Source organism: Cryptomeria japonica, chromosome 10 (genome assembly GCF_030272615.1).
Source record: "Cryptomeria japonica chromosome 10, Sugi_1.0, whole genome shotgun sequence".
NCBI lineage: Eukaryota > Viridiplantae > Streptophyta > Pinopsida > Cupressales > Cupressaceae > Cryptomeria > Cryptomeria japonica.
The window spans coordinates 854336353-854356439 of record NC_081414.1 but is presented as its reverse complement, the minus strand read 5'-3'; the positions used below and the strand labels follow the sequence as shown (position 1 = coordinate 854356439).

The following is a 20087-nucleotide window of genomic DNA, read 5'->3' as shown; positions in this document are numbered from 1 at the left end:
CTAACAACACACGTGCCAATGTATAGAAGCATAATATGGCAATGTGTAATATCCACTTGTATATTATTTCTAAATGACCTCTCTATAAGATGCTTTGTTCATGTGCTAGCAGTGCATTCATTAATCAACACAACTCTGGTTAAGTGTTCTTGATCCCTTACTCACATAAAGCACATGAAAATCTCAAATCCTAAAATTGAGTTAGACATAGAACTGGCAAGGACAATTCACAATTAACACCATCAACTATTCCAAGTGTAATCCTTACTAGAATGCATACATGCCATGGATCTCGCTAGCTAATCCTAATCAATTGTCCATGATAAAATTAATAGAGATCGATACTATTGATTCATGATATCGACAGAAGTACTCTAGGTACAAGCGTACACAATCGTCGTCAGGGGGTAGGTCTCACAGCTTGGTAGCCCATGTCAATGAATGGAGGCTGCAAAGGTTTCCTGAAATCAATCTCAGCATCACTTAACAGTATCGTCACAGCCTCTGACATTGATGGCCTATTAGTGGCAGAACCTTGTATGCATTGAAGTGCAAGGTTTAACACCTTCACCACCTCTTCTTCACTATACCCTTCCATCTCTTCACTTTCCACCAACTCTAAAACCTTGTTTTCTTCGTATAGGCTCCAAACCTGCGAAAAGTTTTTATTTTTATATTATCAAGCTTTCTCAAGGGCGAGAATGACGAGATAAAAGGATTAAAAGAATATCAGTAGAATTGTAAAATACCCATTCAAGCAGATATTGCATATGAGGTGGTTGATTCAAGTCAATGCTTTTTCTGCCACTAAGAATTTCAAGAACCACCACACCAAAGCTATAGGTGTCCGCTTTCTTTGTTAATTGCCCTTGGCTGGCATATTCAGGAGCCGTGTATCCTCTGCAAAGGCAAAATAAAATAAAATGGTATTACTATATTTATTGAAAATTTTGATTAGAAAAACAATGGAGTAAGAAGGGGCTTTCTCACAAGGTTCCTGCAAATTTTGTGCTAACATGGCTTTTATCATTTGGAAGAAGCCTCGCCAGCCCAAAATCTGCTATTTTTGCCTGAAAGTTGTGATCAAGTAATATATTGCTTGATTTAATATCACGATGGATGATGCAGACATGGAATTTGTCATGGAGATAAGCCAGACCACGAGCAGTGCCCAGGATAATGTTGAACCTTTCCTTCCAACTCAAAGGTTTTTTATGTTCTCCTGCATGTAGGGTAATTCAGTAGAGTTTCAAAACCTATCATGTTTGTTGTGACAGATGAAAGAAGTAAAAGAGGAGAGTTAAGGAAGGAATAGCAAACCAAATAAGATTCTGTCGAGGCTGCTGTTGGGCATGTACTCATAAACTAAGAGCCTTTCTTGGCCTTGTCTACAACATCCAAGAAAACGCACCAGATTTTTGTCATGAACATTAGAAATGAGTTTCACTTCAGTTTCGAATTCAGAAATTGCACGGGCAGAGTGACCTAATGTCAGCTTCTTTACTGCCACAACTTTACCATTTTTCAGCGTACCCTACAAACATCAAGTAACGCATTATTTGAATAGATTAACATACAAGCCTAATAAGGAAAGGAAATAAGTGATAATTTACTTTGAATACTTCACCAAACCCTCCTTGTCCAAGCTTATTTGCTTGATCAAAATTGTTGGTTGCCTTTTTCAGTGTCTTGAACTCAAAATCTCCCGGCCCATAAAGTTCTGTTGCTCCATCAATATGCACTATTCAATACATTTGTTATATTAGTAATAATTAAGATCGAAGTGACTTGAAATAATTTTGCTTCCTTTTCTAGAATATTTTAAATTTAGCCTTTAGGAGTTTACCTTGTTTCTGGCTTGGGCGCATTATCTGCTTTCCGAAGAGAAGGAGAAAAGTTATGAGGCCAAGTAGGAATGTCCCTCCCACAACACCAATTATTATCCACACTATAGAATTTTCCTTCTTCTTCCCTGAAAAACAAAATGGAGAATAACAAAATCATTGTGAATAAGAGTAAATGTCTCACAGAAATTTTAAACAAAGGCGATTAAGGTGATCGACTAAAGGTCCTCGTTGCATTTCTGATCTTGTAAATTCAAAATTGCTTCTACGGAAAAGTGTAAAAAAACGTTAACAAAGATCGCTTATCAAACTTCGAGCAGTTGCCGAAAATGATTTGGACGTGGGCTCGTTGGCACCACCGCTGTAAAAATTAATGTTCTCGAAACGCACAAAACATCCGTCGTAGCTTGCCCTGCCGCCGGTAACATATATACAGCCGCTAACTTGTTCTCTTGCCACCTTGATGCAGGTAGCGCAATCAGCAGCGGACTTATCCTCTCTGCACTGCGCCAATGCATATACTGAATCCACCAGATCTGATGCTCCCACCACATGTTTTGTAGCAAACCCAGATGGAACAACATTTTCCACCACATAATCGAGAGCCGCCTTTAAATTTTCCGCAAAGAGTGTAGCGTTGCCATTCGGGATAAGGCTGCATCCGTAAGTTAGCAGTCTGGTCTCTGGATCTGCTCTAATGGGGGCCATTAATAACATGGGAAATAATATAATCAGCCACCCTATTCCAGCCATGGCTCTGGATAAAAATGCTAAGTTGCTGATTATAAAATAAGAACTTTGATTTGTTTGGATAGAAGAAAGAAAGGAGCTCTAGTATATAGAATTTCAAAGTGCAGGTGAATCATCTATTTTCAAAGTGCAGGAAACAAGGCATTGGTAGGATAAAAGAATGGTCTCTGGATCTGCTCTAATGGGGCCATTATTAACATGCCAAATAAAATAATCAGCCTTACAGTATTCTCTACTTGCCAGCCTCTTCCATCCATGTCTCTGGATTTTCCCATTGACATTTGAGAGACGCTTAAAAATGCTAGAACTCTTAAATAATTTTGATAGAAGAAAAACGAGGAGCTTATTTTATGGACTTTCAAATTGCAGGCGTTATACTATTTATTGCATTCAAAGTCAAAGAAAGACAACTAAGACGAATAACCCATTACATTATTACAGTCAAATATTTAAGTCTCTAAGCTTTCGTTGGTTTCTTCTTGTGGGTTTAGAAAGAGCAAATAAAAGTGAAGATAAAATAAATCAATCTACCACAAATGATGGCATACGTCAATGGGCCCGGAAACTCGACTGGAATCAACGGGATGGTCATGGGATATACCATACTCGAAAATTCCACAACAATCCACCCAGCAATTGAAAAAGTCTGGATACCATAACTTATTAAAAAACAGCTTTTTCGGTCAGTCTTAAAGAGCACACACTAAGCTTTGATTCCTTAGGTAGCTCTGGGGCCTATTAGCCTACTGTGCAGTTGGATTCTTCTTTTTGATTTCATCTTCCGTTTCCGTTCCGTTTGTCACTGTACTCATCTGACTGTCAATAGTCACGGTCACTACAATTTCGGCTATCATACTCATTCATAATAGAAGTGACGGTTAAGTTTGAATTTGAATTTTGAATCTAAATCTTCTCCTCAAGCCACTCAAAGCAACAAAGAAGGATTTCTCTCTCACAAGATATTTTCTGTCGGGCTTGTTTCTATGAAATTTTTACTCCCAACTCCCATCATCTGCTGAAACAGAAAGCTGCTTTGATGTATTTTTTCAATGTTTCTATTGTTTCTATTGTTTCAAAACGATTAGAGAAACATAATAAAAACAACTAAACTAAAACATAAACGAACCAAAAAATAAACAAGGACACGAGACAAATATTTATAGTGGTTCACCATAAAGACTGCATCCACTTTCAAGCAAGGAACTCTCTTTATTCATCAATATCAATATCTCAATACATGACTATGCACATCTATTTATACAATCATATTCAACTAAAAGACGAAGAGATGGGGAATGTGAAAGGTCATGTGATTGTTGGGCTTCACATTCCCAACAATCTCCCCCTTGAAATCCAACCGACATAGCCATACACTGTGAATCTCCTGTGTTTCCACTTCTAAACTCATATGACGACCAAACCCATTGAAGATTTGAGCTTCACCAAACACTGTTCCAAAACACTTTGAATTAATCTTCTCCATGTCAAATCGGAGTCAAATAAATCTTCACTTACGACTTTACTTATTAATCCATGATGATAGGAACACTACTTTCTTCAGAATTACAATACATTTCTTCATCACGATCACATGTGCTCCCCCTTAATAGAAAATCATAGAATCTCTTGGCTGGATCTTCTATAACGACCACAACATTATGCAAAGTCGTTGCCACAATAGAAAACCCTTTAGACAACCTAGCCACCTCGTCCTTGTGGCTCACTTCTACAGAATCCTGATACAAACTGCTCCCATACTGAACACTTATCTTCATTCTCTCATATTCCTGGCTCTCTAACACTGTGCTCTTCTTCTTTACTTGCAAAGAGGCATTACCAATTTTTGTCCAATCCACAAAAACAGTAGGAGAATTTATTAGCGAAGTGAGAGGCGGTTTGAGAAGGGAAAGAGAGTCTGCCATGACCCAGACCAAGCAACTCCACTGCCCCAACGAAAAGGCTCTCATTGTCATTCCCACACCCTAGTGCCACATTCAGACCTGTGGCCACATATACCCACGCTTTAATGGATTTCACCCGCTTACTGTCGCGCTTTAGCCTCTGCTTCAATCTCTGCTTCACTGAATCTTCACAATCATTTGTAAACATTAGAGCAATCGAATGATTTGCATCCACATGTGATCAAACATTTGGCAACAAAATGATTACATTCTTATTATGATCATCAGGCGAAACGGTTGGAGCACCAAAACAGCCAAAAGCAACACGGAGATTCTGCAAAGGCATTACAAAATGGAGAAGATCCTTCTTGAAACTGATGACTTGAGCAAGATTGCACTTCTCACATTCGATCTTGGATGTGGTGGGAGATTCCTGCATCTTGCCAAGTTGCTCCATATTACTCTCCATTACATAGTGAGCATATTTGTTAATGATCTCCAGTGGAATTTGGTTAGAAGCATTCAAGTGTGTAATGATAATATCCAGGCCAACAAATCTTTCCTACCTTAATTTTGACGATTTAGGGCTACTGCCTTTTTCTAGCAGACGCTGCTTCCAAACCGGTATCCTACATTCTGAGCAATTGTGGATGGTGACAATGGCAGCGACAATGGCCTCTATTATGCTCGCACTCTCAGGAAACTCCACTGCATTGCTAAAATCCTTTGCCAAAATGGATTCTGCTACAAACTTTTTACGCCAGATGATGGAGTTCTTCAGCATGGTGAAAGAATCTGAGATCTTAAAAAATGTTTTGGCCAAAGAGCCATTGGACCAGAAAGCGTCTGTGAAATAGCTCGTCAGGTTGGCATGGCAATACTCAGGGGCTCCGATTGGATGCTCCCCAAGCTCGATCCCCCACAACTTCTCAATGCCATCTATTGCAATAAGATCAGAATCCAGAGAAATTACTCTCTCCACACAAGGTGATAGAATATCTGCCAGATAAATCCTCACATAATTGAAAGACTTCAATAAAGCCTCCCTAACAGAACTTGAAAATAGGCCTTTCACAAGGTTTTCGTGAAAAACATAAATCTCAAAGTTGATATCAGGAAAAAACGATTGCACCACCCTTTGCAATTGTAGGTTCTGATGAGAGACCAGAAAATGGAAGAATAAACTTTCTGGGCAAGAGGCATGTTTAAGAACAGACAAAACAACTGCCACAGATCCTCACAAATACTCCTTTACAAAGAAAACAACAAGAAAAATGGCACAACCAGAAACAAGTCGTTCCCAAAACAGAACAAGCACTAAGAGGCACCATTTCCATAGATGCAGATCCCTCATGCTCTTCCTTTTGAAATACTCAACCGTGACGCTGCAAACAAAGGCACCCACTATTACAAAAAATATAAGCCATTGAAAGTGGCCAAGGAAACCCCATTTGGCCCACTTATATTCATTCGAAAGATCGCAATCCTTAAAGGAATCATCTTCTTTGTCTTCATTCAGCTTCTCCAACATACCGAGGTTTTTCCCGATGATGCCTGACTTGAGTTGACCCGACTTGTGCTGACCAGGGCGTAGCTAACCTCTAGTCACCAGGAAGGTGGAGATTGTAATATCTTGCGCAGCCTTAAGCCAGGGGCTCTCAACAGCCTCCTTGAACTCTGTAGTCTATGCGCTCCTGGGATCTCCAGTCACCAGACACCTTGAATCCCCCTCCGTTAGCTCCTATCGTTCCTTCTCCAACAATATATCTGACACAAATACAAGGTTCTCTGACTGCTTCTCCTGCTCCCAATATACAATGGCCTCATGTGGTTTCTTTCCATCAAAGATGAGCTTCTTGGTTAACAAGAGATGCATTTCTGAGAGGAAAGAGTCCTCGGTCAAATTCCAATGGATCTTCCCATCACTTACCTCTTCCTGAAACAAGGTCTCTTAAAAAAAATCCCTCTTTCTCAAAGTTGTCTTTTTCCAAATTCATTGTACAACACAAAACCTCCAACTTCTATTTCATACAAAACGGTATGTGAGTAAGAAATTTTCTTCCTTCAAACTCACATTTTTTTCTTCTTGGTACCTCCCAGCACTTCGCCTCATCTTCCTGAGGTTCATCTTCATTTGCGAGATTCGAGAATACATCCTCCTCACCTTGGGAGGCATCCTTCTCATCTTGGAAGGCAAACTCCATAGCCTCTCCTTCTTCAACTAGCGATTGTATCAAACCCTCTTCTTCTGCAGCCGAAGCCTCCTCATTTTTCCAGCCATCCCACCAAAGAACATGACATTTGGTTTTGGCTTTCGCTTGCAAACCATCACTCTCTACCAAGTCTAAATTTCTAATAAATTCATCGATGACTAATTTGGCTTCATCATCTAAACCTCCCACTTCAGCCTCTTTGTTCACTATATAAAAGCACCCAACTCCAGGATCAAACACCCAATCGATTTCCATCTCCTCAAAACTTCATCTTGTTGGCATTTGTGCAGAGTATGTTGACATGATGATATTATGTTGTCATTGATGTCAATATGTTAGAGAGTGAACCAACAATATGCTGAAAAGTGAACTAGTACAATGTGGTAAACTGGTATATGTGCAAAGAAGTGAACATGTATATTGAAGCTAAGCAGCTGTCAAAGAGAACCGGTATATGAGCAATAGGTGAAGCAGTATGTTTGTCCAAGTGAACCGGTATGATGAAATGTGAACCGGCATATATGGAATGTTTTCTTTAAGGCTTAATATGGTATGACTACTGGTTGGTAGTCTTAGCTTAAGGGTTTTTGGTTGAAGTGTTCCAAGGCTGTGTGATTCAACCGATGACATCATGTGATGAGTTAGCATTGTAATGAAGATCATATCATGTTGCCACATCATCCTTGTGCGCGTGAAGGATCTTGCATGAAAGAGATTGATCCTATCTACCTTGGGAATGTGCAAAGTCCCTATAAACGATGGAGAACGCGTGATGGGTTATCGCCTCCATGAAGCAGTGAAAAATGAACAATGGAGAATGTCTTGAGATCTATTCAAGACCGCTGTATTCAAATGCAAAGTGTTCAATGGCCAGGATTGAATCGCCTAAATTGCTTAACCTAAATTTTTAGGGTTTAGGGTTTATGCTACCGACCTATCTGTTTTCCTATAAGGTTGATGTTGTGTTTCATTTTGAGGTTGTTGGCAAATAGTGTGTGTATCTAAGTGCAGAGATACGTGATTCTTGCCAGACTAGATAAGAGGTATGATACCTGCATAGTGTGTGTGCAGAAGGAAGGAACTTAAGCGGATCTGCATTAGGCATTGAGTTCTATTATCAAATTATTGTAATACCTGTTGATCTTTAACCACTTCAACAGTTGGAAAATCCCTTAACCGGGTAGCTTTAACTAGCTTGCTATAATCCTTTAACAGGGTGACTCAAACTCATTGAGTTCTTGAAATCCTCTAACAAGGTAACCTCTAATAGGGTTTAACCCTTAACCGGGTGATCCCTAACAGGATCAGTTCCTAGCAGAACCTGTTGTAACAGTCTTTAACTGGACTAGGCTCCTAACAGAGCGGACTTCTAAAGAGTTCAAAAGTAGCTTGTGGGTATTCATCCCCACCGTGGTTTTTCCTCAGTTGGGTTTCCACGTGAAAAATCTGTGTGTTATGTGTAGTGTTTTTCATGTGATGGTTTAAATGATTTGTGTCTGAAGGTAAATCATGTTGAGCTAGCTGTTATTATATTTATGATGATAGATTACCTATTCATGCATAAGGGTGAAATGGAAGTGTAGTATCAAGTTGAGTGGAAAGCTAAAGTGATTAACCGGTTAATGCTTGTCACATTCATTCTTAGATTTACCTGTTGCACTCTGTTTCAGATTGGTGTTACTATCTGTCAGACATTTGCAGTCAAACCGATTCGGAAAAATATTTTGTGACTTTACTGATTCACCCCCCCGCTCTCAGTATCGGTTTTGTACTTATTGTTCATCATTGAGTTATCAATTGGTATCAGAGTGTCCTCCAGGTCCTCTGTGTTGTAAGCTTAACCGCTTAAGGGAAAGATCCTATTTTAATGATGAAGAGGGAAGGTCCAAAGTTCAACAGAGATAACTTCAAAATATGGAAGGACAGAATGAAGATTTACATCAGAAGCATGTGTGCTCAACATTGGAGCTATGTTGAGAATGCTTTTGTTATTCCTACCGGTACTCTCACCGATGATCAAAAGAGAGAAATATAGGAGAATGGGCAAGTCATGGAAGCCCTAATCAACAACTTATCTGACATTGAGTTTATTGATGTCCAGGATAAAGATAATACCAAAGAAGTATTGGATACTCTTGAGAATATCTATGGTGGTGATGAGCATGTAAAACAAGCTAAGGAAGAAAGCCTTAGAGGGAAGTTTGAAGACATGTGGATGGTTGAAGGTGAGACCATTCAATAGTATGGAATAAGGATCAAAACTGTTGTTGGAGATATCAAGAGTGCAGGTGGTAAAATGGAAGATTCCACTATGGTAAGCAAAGTTTTGAGATCCTTCTTACCGGTCTATGCAATAAGGGTTACTGCTATTCAGGAGCTGAGATCAATAGACAAGACTAAGGTATCCCTAGACTCCATCATTGCAAAGTTGACAACCTATGAGCTAAATAGTTTTGATGGCAGTGTTCAAAAGACTAAATCAGTTTTTAGAGCTTCTGCTATACCATCCAGAAAAGGAAAAGAAGCAAGCACCAGTGGTGAACCAAGATAGAGCAGAGAAATGGATGATGAGGAGATCCTGATGGAATTTGAAGCTCTTCCTGTCAGGAAACTTCTTAAAGGAACCGGTAAATACAGAGGTAAGCTCCCTTTGAAATGATTTTCTTGTAACCGGATAGGACATATTGCTATAAACTGTCCTAATGGTGACAACAAGGACAAACTGAAGAGGTTCAAGAAATTCAAAGGAGGAAACCGAAGAAATTGTTTTGTTGTAGTTGATGAAGGTGTCACAGATGAGGAATCAGAAGATGAAGAGAATGAAGATATTGTGTTTGTTGCAGTAAAGGAAGATGTGTCAGATAAGAAGGCTCTTGTCTACCACTTTGATAATTCCAATGAGTGGATTATTGACAGTGGCTGTTCTCACCATATGATTGGTGACCAGAGCAAGTTTCTATCTTTGGAAGAATATGATGGTTGTGTGGTTCGCTTTGGTAATGATGCACCATGTATGGTCAGAGGAAGAGGGTGCATCACTCTGAATGGAAAGAGCAGTGTTGACAATGTGTATTGGGTGGAAGGTCTCAGACACAATCTATTGAGTGTTGCCCAGCTGAATGACAGTGGACTCACTCTGGAATTCAAAAATAGAGTGTGCATAATCAAAGGAAAGAATGGTGATTTGATGGCCACCGGTATGCAGACCAAAGGTAAATCTTTCACAGCTGACAACTTACTTGATCTTGTGTATACTGATTTGTGTAGTCCTATGAAAACTAGGAGTATGCAGGGAGATAGGCATTTTATGATTCTTACAGATGATTGTTCAAGAATGATGTGGGTCACATTCTTGAAGGACAAGTCTGAAGCCATTGGAAAGTTCAAAGCTTTCAGAGCACTAGTAGAAAAGGAAAGTGGTAGAAGAATCAAATGCCTTAGAACTGATCAAGGAGGAGAGTTCACTTCCGGTGAATTTAACAAATATTATGAAGAGAACAACATCAAGAGGCAACTCTCTGCCCCCTGAACTCCACAACATAATGGATTAGCAGAGGGAAACAACCAGACTGAGGTTGAAGCGGCTAGAACTATGTTGTTCCAAGGAAAAGCCACTCACACCTTTTGGAGAGAAGCGGTGAGCACTACAGTGTACACAATGAACCGGGTACTCATCAAGAAAGGAAAGGATAAGACTCCTTATGAGTATTGGACCAGTAAGACACCAGTGGTAAGCTACTTTAGAATGTTTGGTAGCAAATGTCATATCAAGAGAAGTGAACATCAGAGAAAGTTCAATGCAAAATGTGATGAAGGAATATTCCTAGGATATTCCACCAAGAGTAAAGCTCTCAAATGTTTCAACAATAGGACTCAGAGAATTGTTGAAAGAATCAATGTTAGAGTTGATGAAAACTCTGGAAAACTCGAGAAAACTGATAGTAAGCAAGTAAGAGATGAACCGGTAGTAACCTTTTGGGAACCGGTTGCAAATCAACCCAGTACCAGTAATTGTGTTCCTACACAGGTGGATGTTGATGCTGATGGAGATGAGGATGAAGAAGAAAAGCAAGAAGAATCTGTTAAGAGCATACCTAAGTATGTCAAACTCAATCATGATCCAAAGCAGATCATAGGAGACAAAGATGCAGAAATTCTTACAAGAAGAAAGGTCAGAGAAAGCTCATGTATGATCTCTGAATTTGAGCCTAAATCATTCAAAGAGGCACACAAAGATGAAGACTGGATCAAGGAAATGGAGGAGGAGCTTGACCAGATAGAAAAGAATGGTACATGGTCTTTGGTACCTAGACCGGAGCATAAAAATGTCATTGGAACCAAATGGGTTTTCAGAAATAAGCTAAATGAGGATGGCACAGTGGTAAGGAACAAAGCCAGACTAGTGTGTAAAGGATACACCCAAGAAGAAGGAGAATACTATGGAGAAACCTTTGCTCCAGTAGCAAGATTGGAAGGAGTGTGTATGCTTCTTGGATATGCAACTTTTAAAAGATTCAAGGTATACCAAATGGATGTAAAATCTGCATTCCTAAATGGGATACTTGAAGAGGAGGTGTATATAGAGCAACCGGACGGGTTTTCACTATCAGAAGACAGTGACATGGTGTGTAGGCTACATAAAGCCTTATATGGACTAAAGCAGGTACCTAGAGCATGGTATGAACGGTTGCACTTACATCTTGTGAAGATTGGATTTGAGAGAAAAGTGAAGATAGCAATATCTACTTGAAATCAGAAGGAGATTAGATTCTAATCTATGAAGTATTTGTTGATGACATCATCTTTGGAGGAGATGACAAGATGAGTCATGATTTTGCAGATGAGATGAAATAGGAGTTTGAGATGTCACTCATAGGGGAAATTAAGTTCTTCATTGGATTGCAGATTCGACAAATGAAAGATGAAATCTTTATTACTCAGTCCAAGTATGTCAAAGAGGTGTTGAAGACCTTTGGCATGGAAGATAGTAAACTGGTTGGTACACCAATGGTGACCGGTTGTAAGTTATCAAAAGAGGATGACTCAGCAGTGGTAAATGAGAAGGATTACCGATCAATGATTGGTAAGTTGCATTATGTAGTGCATAGCAGACTGGATATTGCACATGCAATGGGTATTACCGCTCGGTTTCAGCAAAACCCAAGAGAATCCCACTTGGTAGCAATCAAGCGAATTCTTAGATATCTGAAGGGAACTATTGACTATGGGTTATGGTATCCATACAATAATAATTTCAACATGAAAGTGTTCATAGATGCTAATTGGGCTAGTAATGTAGATGACCAGAAAAACACAACTGGTGGTGCATTTTTTCTCGGTGGTAGACTGGTCTTATGGATGAGTAAAAAGAAGAGTTGTATCTCTCAGTCTACAGTAGAAGCGGAGTATGTTGCAGCTTTTATGAACTGCACCCAAACTATTTGGATGAAGAATGTATTGAATGGCTTCAAAGTTCCTATATCTGAACCGGTAAGCATATTTTGTGACAATACAAGTGCAATTAACATTTCCAAGAATCTGATTTTGCATGCTATAACCAAGCACTTTGAGCTCAAGTATCATTTCTTGAGGGAGAAAGTTCAGAACAAGGAGGTTGTATTGGAACATGTTTCCAGTAAGGAGCAGTTAGCAGACATATTCACCAAGCCTCTACCAAAGGCTTCATTTACCTATTTGAGAGGTGAATTAGGGGTGCTGCCCCTTCAAGAGGTGAACTGAAAGTATGTGCTCCACATTAGTCAGGTATTGCAGTGTCCAATATTTTTCAGGATTGATGTGTTGAAGGATGCTATTGCTCAGGGGGAGCAGCATAGTGGAACAAGAAAGCTTATGCCTCCACTTTGGCATTGTTGTCAAAGGGGGAGAAGATGTGAAGCAGAGAAGATATCCGCAACAATGGGGAGAAGATGTGATGCAAAAAGAGAGATCTTTGTATATTACCATCAATGCCAAAGGGGGAGATTGTTGGCATTTGTGCAGAGTATGTTGACATGATGATATTATGTTGTCATTGATGTCAATATGTTTTAGAGTGAACCGACAATATGCTGAAAAGTGAACCGGTACAATGTGGTAAACCAGTATATGTGCAAAGAAGTGAACATGTATATTGAAGCTAAGCAACTGGCAAAGAGAACTGGTATAGCGGTATAAACTGGTATATGAGCAATAGGTGAAGTGGTATGTTTGTCCAAGTGAACTGATATGATGGAATGTGAACCAACATATGGAATGTTTTCTTTAAGGCTTAATATGGTATGACTACTGGTTGGTAGTCTTAGCTTAAGGGTTTCCGATTGAAGTGTTCCAAGCCTGTGTGATTCAACCGATGACATCGTGTGATGAGTTAGCATTGTAATGAAGATCAGATCATGTTTCCACATCAACCTTGTGCACGTGAAGGATCTTGCATGAAGGAGATTGATCCTATCTACCTCGAGAATGTGCGTAGTCCATGTAAACGATGGAGAATGCGTGATGGGTTATCACCTCCATGAAGCAGTGAAGAACAAACGATGGAGAATGTCTTGAGATCTATTTAAGACCATTGTATTCAAATGCAAAGTGTTCAATGGCCAGGATTGAACCGCCTAAATTGCTTAACCTAAATGTTTAAGGTTTAGGGTTTATGCTACCGACCTATCTATTTTCCTATAAGGTCAATGTTGTGTTTCATGCTGAGGTTGTTGGAAAATGGTGTGTGTGTATCTAAGTGCAGAGATACATGATTCTTGCCAGACCAGATAAGAGGTATGATACTTGCATAGTGTGTGTGTAGAAGGAAGGAACTTAACAGATCTGCATTAGGCATTAAGTGCTATTATCAGATCATTGTAATACCTGTTGATCTTTAAACACTTCAATAGTTGGAAAATCCCTTAACCGGGTAGCTTTAACCAGCTTGTTGTAAATCCTTTAACAGGGTGACTCAAACTCATTAAGTTCTTGAAATCCTCTAACAAGCTGACCTCTAACAGGGTTTAACCCTTAACCGGGTATTTAGCCATCCCTTAACTGGGTGATCCCTAATAGGATCGATTCCTAGCAGAACCTGTTGTAACAGTCTTTAACCGGACTAGGCTCCTAACAGAGCGGACTTCTAAAGACTTCAAAAGAAGCTTGTGGGTATTCATCCCCACCGTGGTTTTTCTTTAGTTGGGTTTCCATGTGAAAAATCTGTGTGTTATGTGTAGTGTTTTTCATGTGATGGTTTAAATGATTTGTGTTTGAAGGTAAATCATGTTGAGCTAGCTGTTATTATATTTCTGATGATAGATTACCTATTCATGCATAAGGGTGAAATGGAAGTGTAGTATCAAGCTGAGTGGAAAGCTAAAGTGATTAATCGTTTAATGCTTGTCACATTCATTCTTAGCTTTACCAGTTGCAGTCTGTTTCAGACCAGTGTTACTATCTGTCAGGCATTTGCAGTGTTTGCAGTCAAACCAGTTCGGAAATTCTTTTGTGACTGTACTGGTTTGGTACTTATTGTTCATCATTGAGTTATCATGTCTTGGCTCTGATACAAATTTTTGATTCAAAATGAGCAGAGAAACATAAGAAAAACAACTAAAATAAAACTTAAACAAACAAAAAATAAACAAGGACACGAGACAGGTATGTGTAGGATCATGGTGGTCCAAAACAGGCCCTTAAGTGGCAATGAAATTTCAGAAAATCAGAGTTATGCAACTTGACATGAAAATTTAAGTTATGAACATTATTTAAAAAATATGTAAGAGAATTTGTATCAAATTGAATGTAGTTTCTAAGATACTAGTTGTTTTTTGAAAAAACAAAATATATTTGATGAAAATTTGAAATTTCAATGCAGTGGTACTAAAATTTCAAGAAAAAAAAGAAGTAGGTGTATGTCTGACCACCCTAATCATAATCAAAACATAATATTTTTTTATAATATTTATAATATAAGTAGTAGACTCATGTCCAAATGTGACACATATTTTTTTGTAATTTTTTATGAAATAAATAATTAATTCTGATTTTTTTACTACAACTTTTCAGAATTTCAAAAACTGCTACATTTGACCACCTTAACTTGGTGTAAACTTTATGAAATTCAATTTTTTTCCTATAGTAGACAAAGCATAGAATGTGATGCATGTTTTAGATTTAAAAAATGTGATATCATTTGAAAACGTGTGTTTTTCAATCAACCTATCAAACAGGACTTTAGTCAGAATTCAATTAGAAAAGAAATAATTATTATTTATTCAAGTCAAAATAAGACAAACCTTATATTGTTGGAAAGTTGAGAACGTCCTTAAAAAACCCTCTTCATTTTATATTGTTGGAAAGATGAGAATGTCTTTAAAAAACCCTATTCGTTTTATCAAATTTTGCTAAAAGTAAAGTCGTCAGCCACCAGTGCAAAGTTTGGAAAATCAAAGAATACTCAGAAAGGTGTTTTTTTGTTGACTTAGAAAGGTGTTTTTTTGTTGACTTTCTAGGCTTGTCATTTCCAAGCCAAATCCCAAAGCATTCCCAAGCCAAATTTCAAAATTTGAATTTTATGTCATAAAAATTAGATATCGGATAATATCGAACATCCAATAAAATTTGATATCCGATTTTAGCAAGTTATCATATTAATATATTAATACAATATTAATATATCAATATATTAATATACAATATACTAATATGTTAATATACAATATATTGAATATTATTATATTAATATATTGAAAACATTAATATATTAAAATATGTACAATATACATATAATAATATTTAATATATTAATATATAATAAAAATGTTATATATTAATACTATAATATATAAATATATATATTAAAATATATTAGTAATATTTTCGTTAGTGGTCATATGGTATTCTGAGGGTTCACATGGTGTCGTTGGGTGTCATATGAGGTCGTAAGGGGTAACACATGCATTAGAATAGCATATGACCCCTTAGGACACCATATTGACATGATATGGTCCTAAAGGGTCATGTTGTGCACTAGGATGTTAAAAGGGGTCATATGGTGTCCTAAGGGGTCATAGGACACCATATGATCCCTTAGGACACCATCTGACACCTAAGGACACCATATGGTGTCCTAAGGGGTTATATGGTGTCCTAAGACGTCATGGAATACCATATGACCCCTTAGGACACAATGACCCCTAACAAAACCATATGGTGTCCTAAGGGGTCATAAAACATGATATGACACTATATGGTGTGCTAAGGGGTCATATGGTGTCCTAAGGGGTCATAAGACACCATATGACCCCTTAGGACACCATATGATGTGCATGGGTATGTGCACAAAGATGGTGGTCAAAAAAGTGGACACCGCCGAAAAAAAATGAAAAAACAAGCAGTGCATACGCGGTTATAAAATTTGAAATCACTGCGTACGTGCTTAGGTCCATTTTTCTCGAGCCTAAAAAGGGTAGCGTGTAAGGGCTGCTTTTAGGAAAGTGAGTGCGTACATGCTACTTTTAGGAAAGTTAGCACGTACGTGCTACTTTTAGGAAAGTGAGCGCATACATGCTAATAAGCCCTAAAGGACCACGTACGCGGTACCTGTCAAAAAAAGTTTTTTAAAAAAAAACTGGGTCTTATTTTCCCTTGATAGCCACATTTTTTTCCCCATTTCCTCCACCAAACCGTGAATAGGGTGCCTCATTTCTCCTCTAGACACTATGGATCAAGGTTTTTTTTTTTTAATTTTTGTTTTTCTTTCCCGTTTGTTCAATTTGTTTTATGTTTTGAATTTAATTTCATTAATTTTGATTAGGTTTTTTCATTTTTTGTTTCAAAACCAAGATTCTGATAATCCACAACAAGAACAACAAAATGCACTTCCTAAAAAACCCACAAGATACACCCCCAATTCCTCCTTTTGACCGCACACTTGAAATATAGGAGCAATTAATTAATCAGTTAGGGAAAAATACGTCTAAAATAAATAGATTGATTGATAAATTGAAAACATCTGAACTTGAGCATCATAAATCCCTCGCCACTAGCCTAGAAACATTAGCTAGTGGTGCCATAGTTGTTTCCACACAAATTACAAAATGGGGAAACTTTAGGGATAGGTGTCATCAATACTATGTTGATGGGTTATCATACGAGGGAATGAAAAACAAAAATATTAGTAAACAACAAATATGTGTCTTTTTTGTTGATCCTAAAACTAGTTAGTCGTTACCTCGTAATGCAAAGAGGTTTCCCATACATTGGTGTACCTATGTGCAGACGAAGAATATTTTTTGGCAGAGGTGGTGGATGGTCTTTGATGATCCACCTTGTAATAATTATGAGGTGCCATTGTATTTTTTGAGAAAAGTGTACTTTGAGTTTGTGCTCAATGTGTGGCCAAACTATTTTGACATGCGAGAGTTCCATGGTAGAGGTGGTGATCTGCCCAAGATAGACCTGGAGCCCGTAGGTGAGTAGCCCCAGAGAGTCATCGCCCCTAACACCCAAACCCAAGGTGCATCAGGTTGTCCTAGTAGAGCAGAAAGAGTTGATGGAGATATAGACTCTTCAGGCGGCCACAATATTGACTGGTGCCATCATCCAACATGGGACATTGTTAGCACACCCTATTGTACTGGATGATGAGCCATTAGTTGCTCCAGGTGGCGACAGAGAGCCCATTCAACATATGTGTGTTAGTTCCTTAGGGAAATGCTCAAGGATAGATGATGTGGCCGGTGTAGATGGATCCACATCTCATCCATGCATGATTTGTGGTAGTAGATGTCAGGCTTGCACGACTGAGGATTTGGTGTTGATAGATGAGTTGATGGACATGGTGTTTTCCCATCAATGATAGACATAGGTGTGTTGATTTGAATTCATAGCATTTTATTTATCAGTCACTTCAAATTTGTAATTACATAGATGAATTTTCATTTATACATCGATTTAAATTGAGACAAATAATATGCATTTAAGGATGCAGCTACGGTATCCCATACTCCTCCCGCAGTTACTACAGCTGCAACTTCGATGCTTGAGGTATAAATTTTGTAACATGTTAAAATAGTGTATGCGGGAAAAGTGGGTAAATAGAACTTGAAATTTGAAAAATGAAGCCTAAGGAGCCTTGCTCACACACCCACAGGACTTCTTGGTGCAAGCTATGGATTCATGAAGTATGGCTTAGCTTCCCAAGGTTGGTTCCATGGTTCTCTATCTCACAAGGTCCCTCAAACCAATGTCTTTGTTCTTAGATCACTGAGCAAAGTGGTTTAGGGATGACAAATGCAAGAACGAGGGATGTTTTGGTTGATTTTAAGATGAAATGCATCCTAGGCTATGCATGATCCTATAAATGCAATAAACTAGATTATAAGATGAAAGATTAGTAACAAGACTATCCTAGCATGATATACTAGTCTATGATTAAGCTAAATGATAAGGAAAATGCTCTAAACATGCATATTTAGATTAATTCCTATTGAAAAGAGAGGCTAAATGATGAGCACAAAATGATATATTAAAGCTTGGATGGATTTTAGTATAAGTATGATGCTAAAGACTTGGATGTTTTAAAATGGAGGATGGCGAGCTCTATTTATAGCAAAAATAGGGCAATGAATGGCCAGGATTGAAAGAGGTAATCAAGGGTTGAGTTTGAAAGTTGGGAATCCATGTTTGCAATTGGCACCAATGAAATGATGACAAATGTCAACATAGGGTTGGTTGAGAGGAGATGTAAGAAGCATTAAATGCTTGAGAAGGCCTCATGGTTATCTTAGGGGGTAAGGGTTATAGCTAAGTTAGGATTACCCATTGGATAAATGTTTTATCCAAAGGATAAAATCTTGTGCAAAGGATTAAGGATAACCATGGTCAAAGCAATAAATGCTTGATGAGACCCTTGGGTTACATGGAGGTTGAGTTTAGGGAAATTCTTTAATCATGCTAGAGGGTTGAGTTAACCATTAATGGTTTGGGAGACTTTTAAAGTTAAGTGGTTGAAGCCTTTAAGGGTTTTCAAAGACTTTGAGGGTTTGAGAAGTGACTTCCCCTTGCTTAGGGATGTGACAAAGTTTAGGAGATGGGTTAGGCTAATTGGAAACAATTAGAAGAGTCTAGAAGGGGGGTTAGAAATAGGGTTTAGGAAGCAAGTGGGAGATCTAGGATTTTGCAAGTGGATGGAGGGATAATAGGATTTAATTGAATAAAATGAATTTAATTCAATTTGGTTGCAATTGGGGAAATTAAATAAATTAGATTTATTCAATTTAGGATAAACTATTTAATTAAATTTGAATTTAATTAAAAAGTGGATAGGGGATTTAATTGAATAAAATGATTTATCCTATTAAATGGTAAAAGAGGTCTAGTGAATTTAATTTAAATAAATGGAGTAATTTACTTAATTAAATAGAGGAATGTGAGTAACTCAATTAAATTGGATTTAATTAAATAGAGAAATGAACATAAGATATTCATTTAGGAATATGGTCATTTTTATACATCTACATTTTGCCCCTCTTTGAAGTGATGTGTGTGCACATGTTAATTCAAAGAAAATGATGTGTCGTCGTGATTTATGATCAAATAAAATTTTTATGTCATTTTGAGATATGCCATGCCCCAGTTTTGATAATTGATGTTGATAATACCCCCTCGGGAGATGAATAAAAAATTTGGAAAATTTGATTTGATTTGATAATTGTGTTGGTAGTGTAAAATGTTGGATATGTGGAATGCTAATAATTGATTCATCTCCCGATATGGATGTGTGCGAGGGTACGAGGAAGACCACGAGCGAATTACATGCTCAATCCCCTAACCCTAATTTTATTTCACCCTATAAAAAGGGAAAAGTGCATTGTTTTGTCTCATTTGTGCTCGTTGACTTTGGAGAGAAAGACTTTTGGAGAGAAGACAAAATGCTTATCCCGTATTCTACACATCGATTTGAGTGTGTTCAAAGGTATCGGAGGCCTACTGCGTATGGACCACCGGTAAGTCAACTTTTTTGACCCCCTTTTGATTTTTTATTTTGTCATTTTTGGTCATGTTTTGAATTTTGGCATGCAGTTTTTTTGGTTTAGCGCATAAGGGTTGTTGGTTAGCGCATGCGAAAAATTTCGTAGCGCATAAGGGTTTCAATTTTGGGTAGCATCCAAAAACTTAGGGTAGAGCATAAATTTGCTAGTTTAGCGCATAGATTTGCTAGGTTAGCGCATAAATGTATATTAGTGCATTAGGGACACAGGGTAGCGCAAAAGGTGAAATAGGTAGCACGTCAGGTAAACCTAGCGCATTGGGTGCACAGGGGGTCACATGGGTAGGGGTAAGTAGCGCATAGGGTTAGATAGGTAGCACATATGCGGGAAAGGTTAGTGCATGGG

At 38.1% G+C, this 20087-nt stretch overlaps 1 protein-coding gene across 1 annotated transcript; it reads right to left on the bottom strand.

Annotated features, from left to right (window-relative positions):
- Positions 1-226: 226 nt before the first annotated feature.
- Positions 227-1552, bottom strand: LOC131859515 (cold-responsive protein kinase 1-like). Its single transcript, XM_059213340.1, has 4 exons — positions 1321-1552; positions 991-1222; positions 750-900; positions 227-652 (listed from the first exon to the last, which is right to left on the bottom strand). The coding sequence occupies exons 1-4, from the start codon at positions 1352-1354 to the stop codon at positions 401-403; spliced, it is 669 nt and encodes a 222-aa protein (XP_059069323.1). The 5' UTR covers positions 1355-1552; the 3' UTR covers positions 227-400.
- Between the last annotated feature and the right edge of the window lie 18535 nt (positions 1553-20087).

Coding starts and splice junctions, on each gene's coding strand:
- LOC131859515 (XM_059213340.1), bottom strand. CDS start 1,354: ATGCCCAACAGCAGCCTCGACAGAATCTTATTTG. Junction 1,223..1,320: donor CCTCGACAGAATCTTATTTG/GTTTGCTATTCC, acceptor CCCTACATGCAG/GAGAACATAAAAAACCTTTG. Junction 901..990: donor ACAAAATTTGCAGGAACCTT/GTGAGAAAGCCC, acceptor TTGCCTTTGCAG/AGGATACACGGCTCCTGAAT.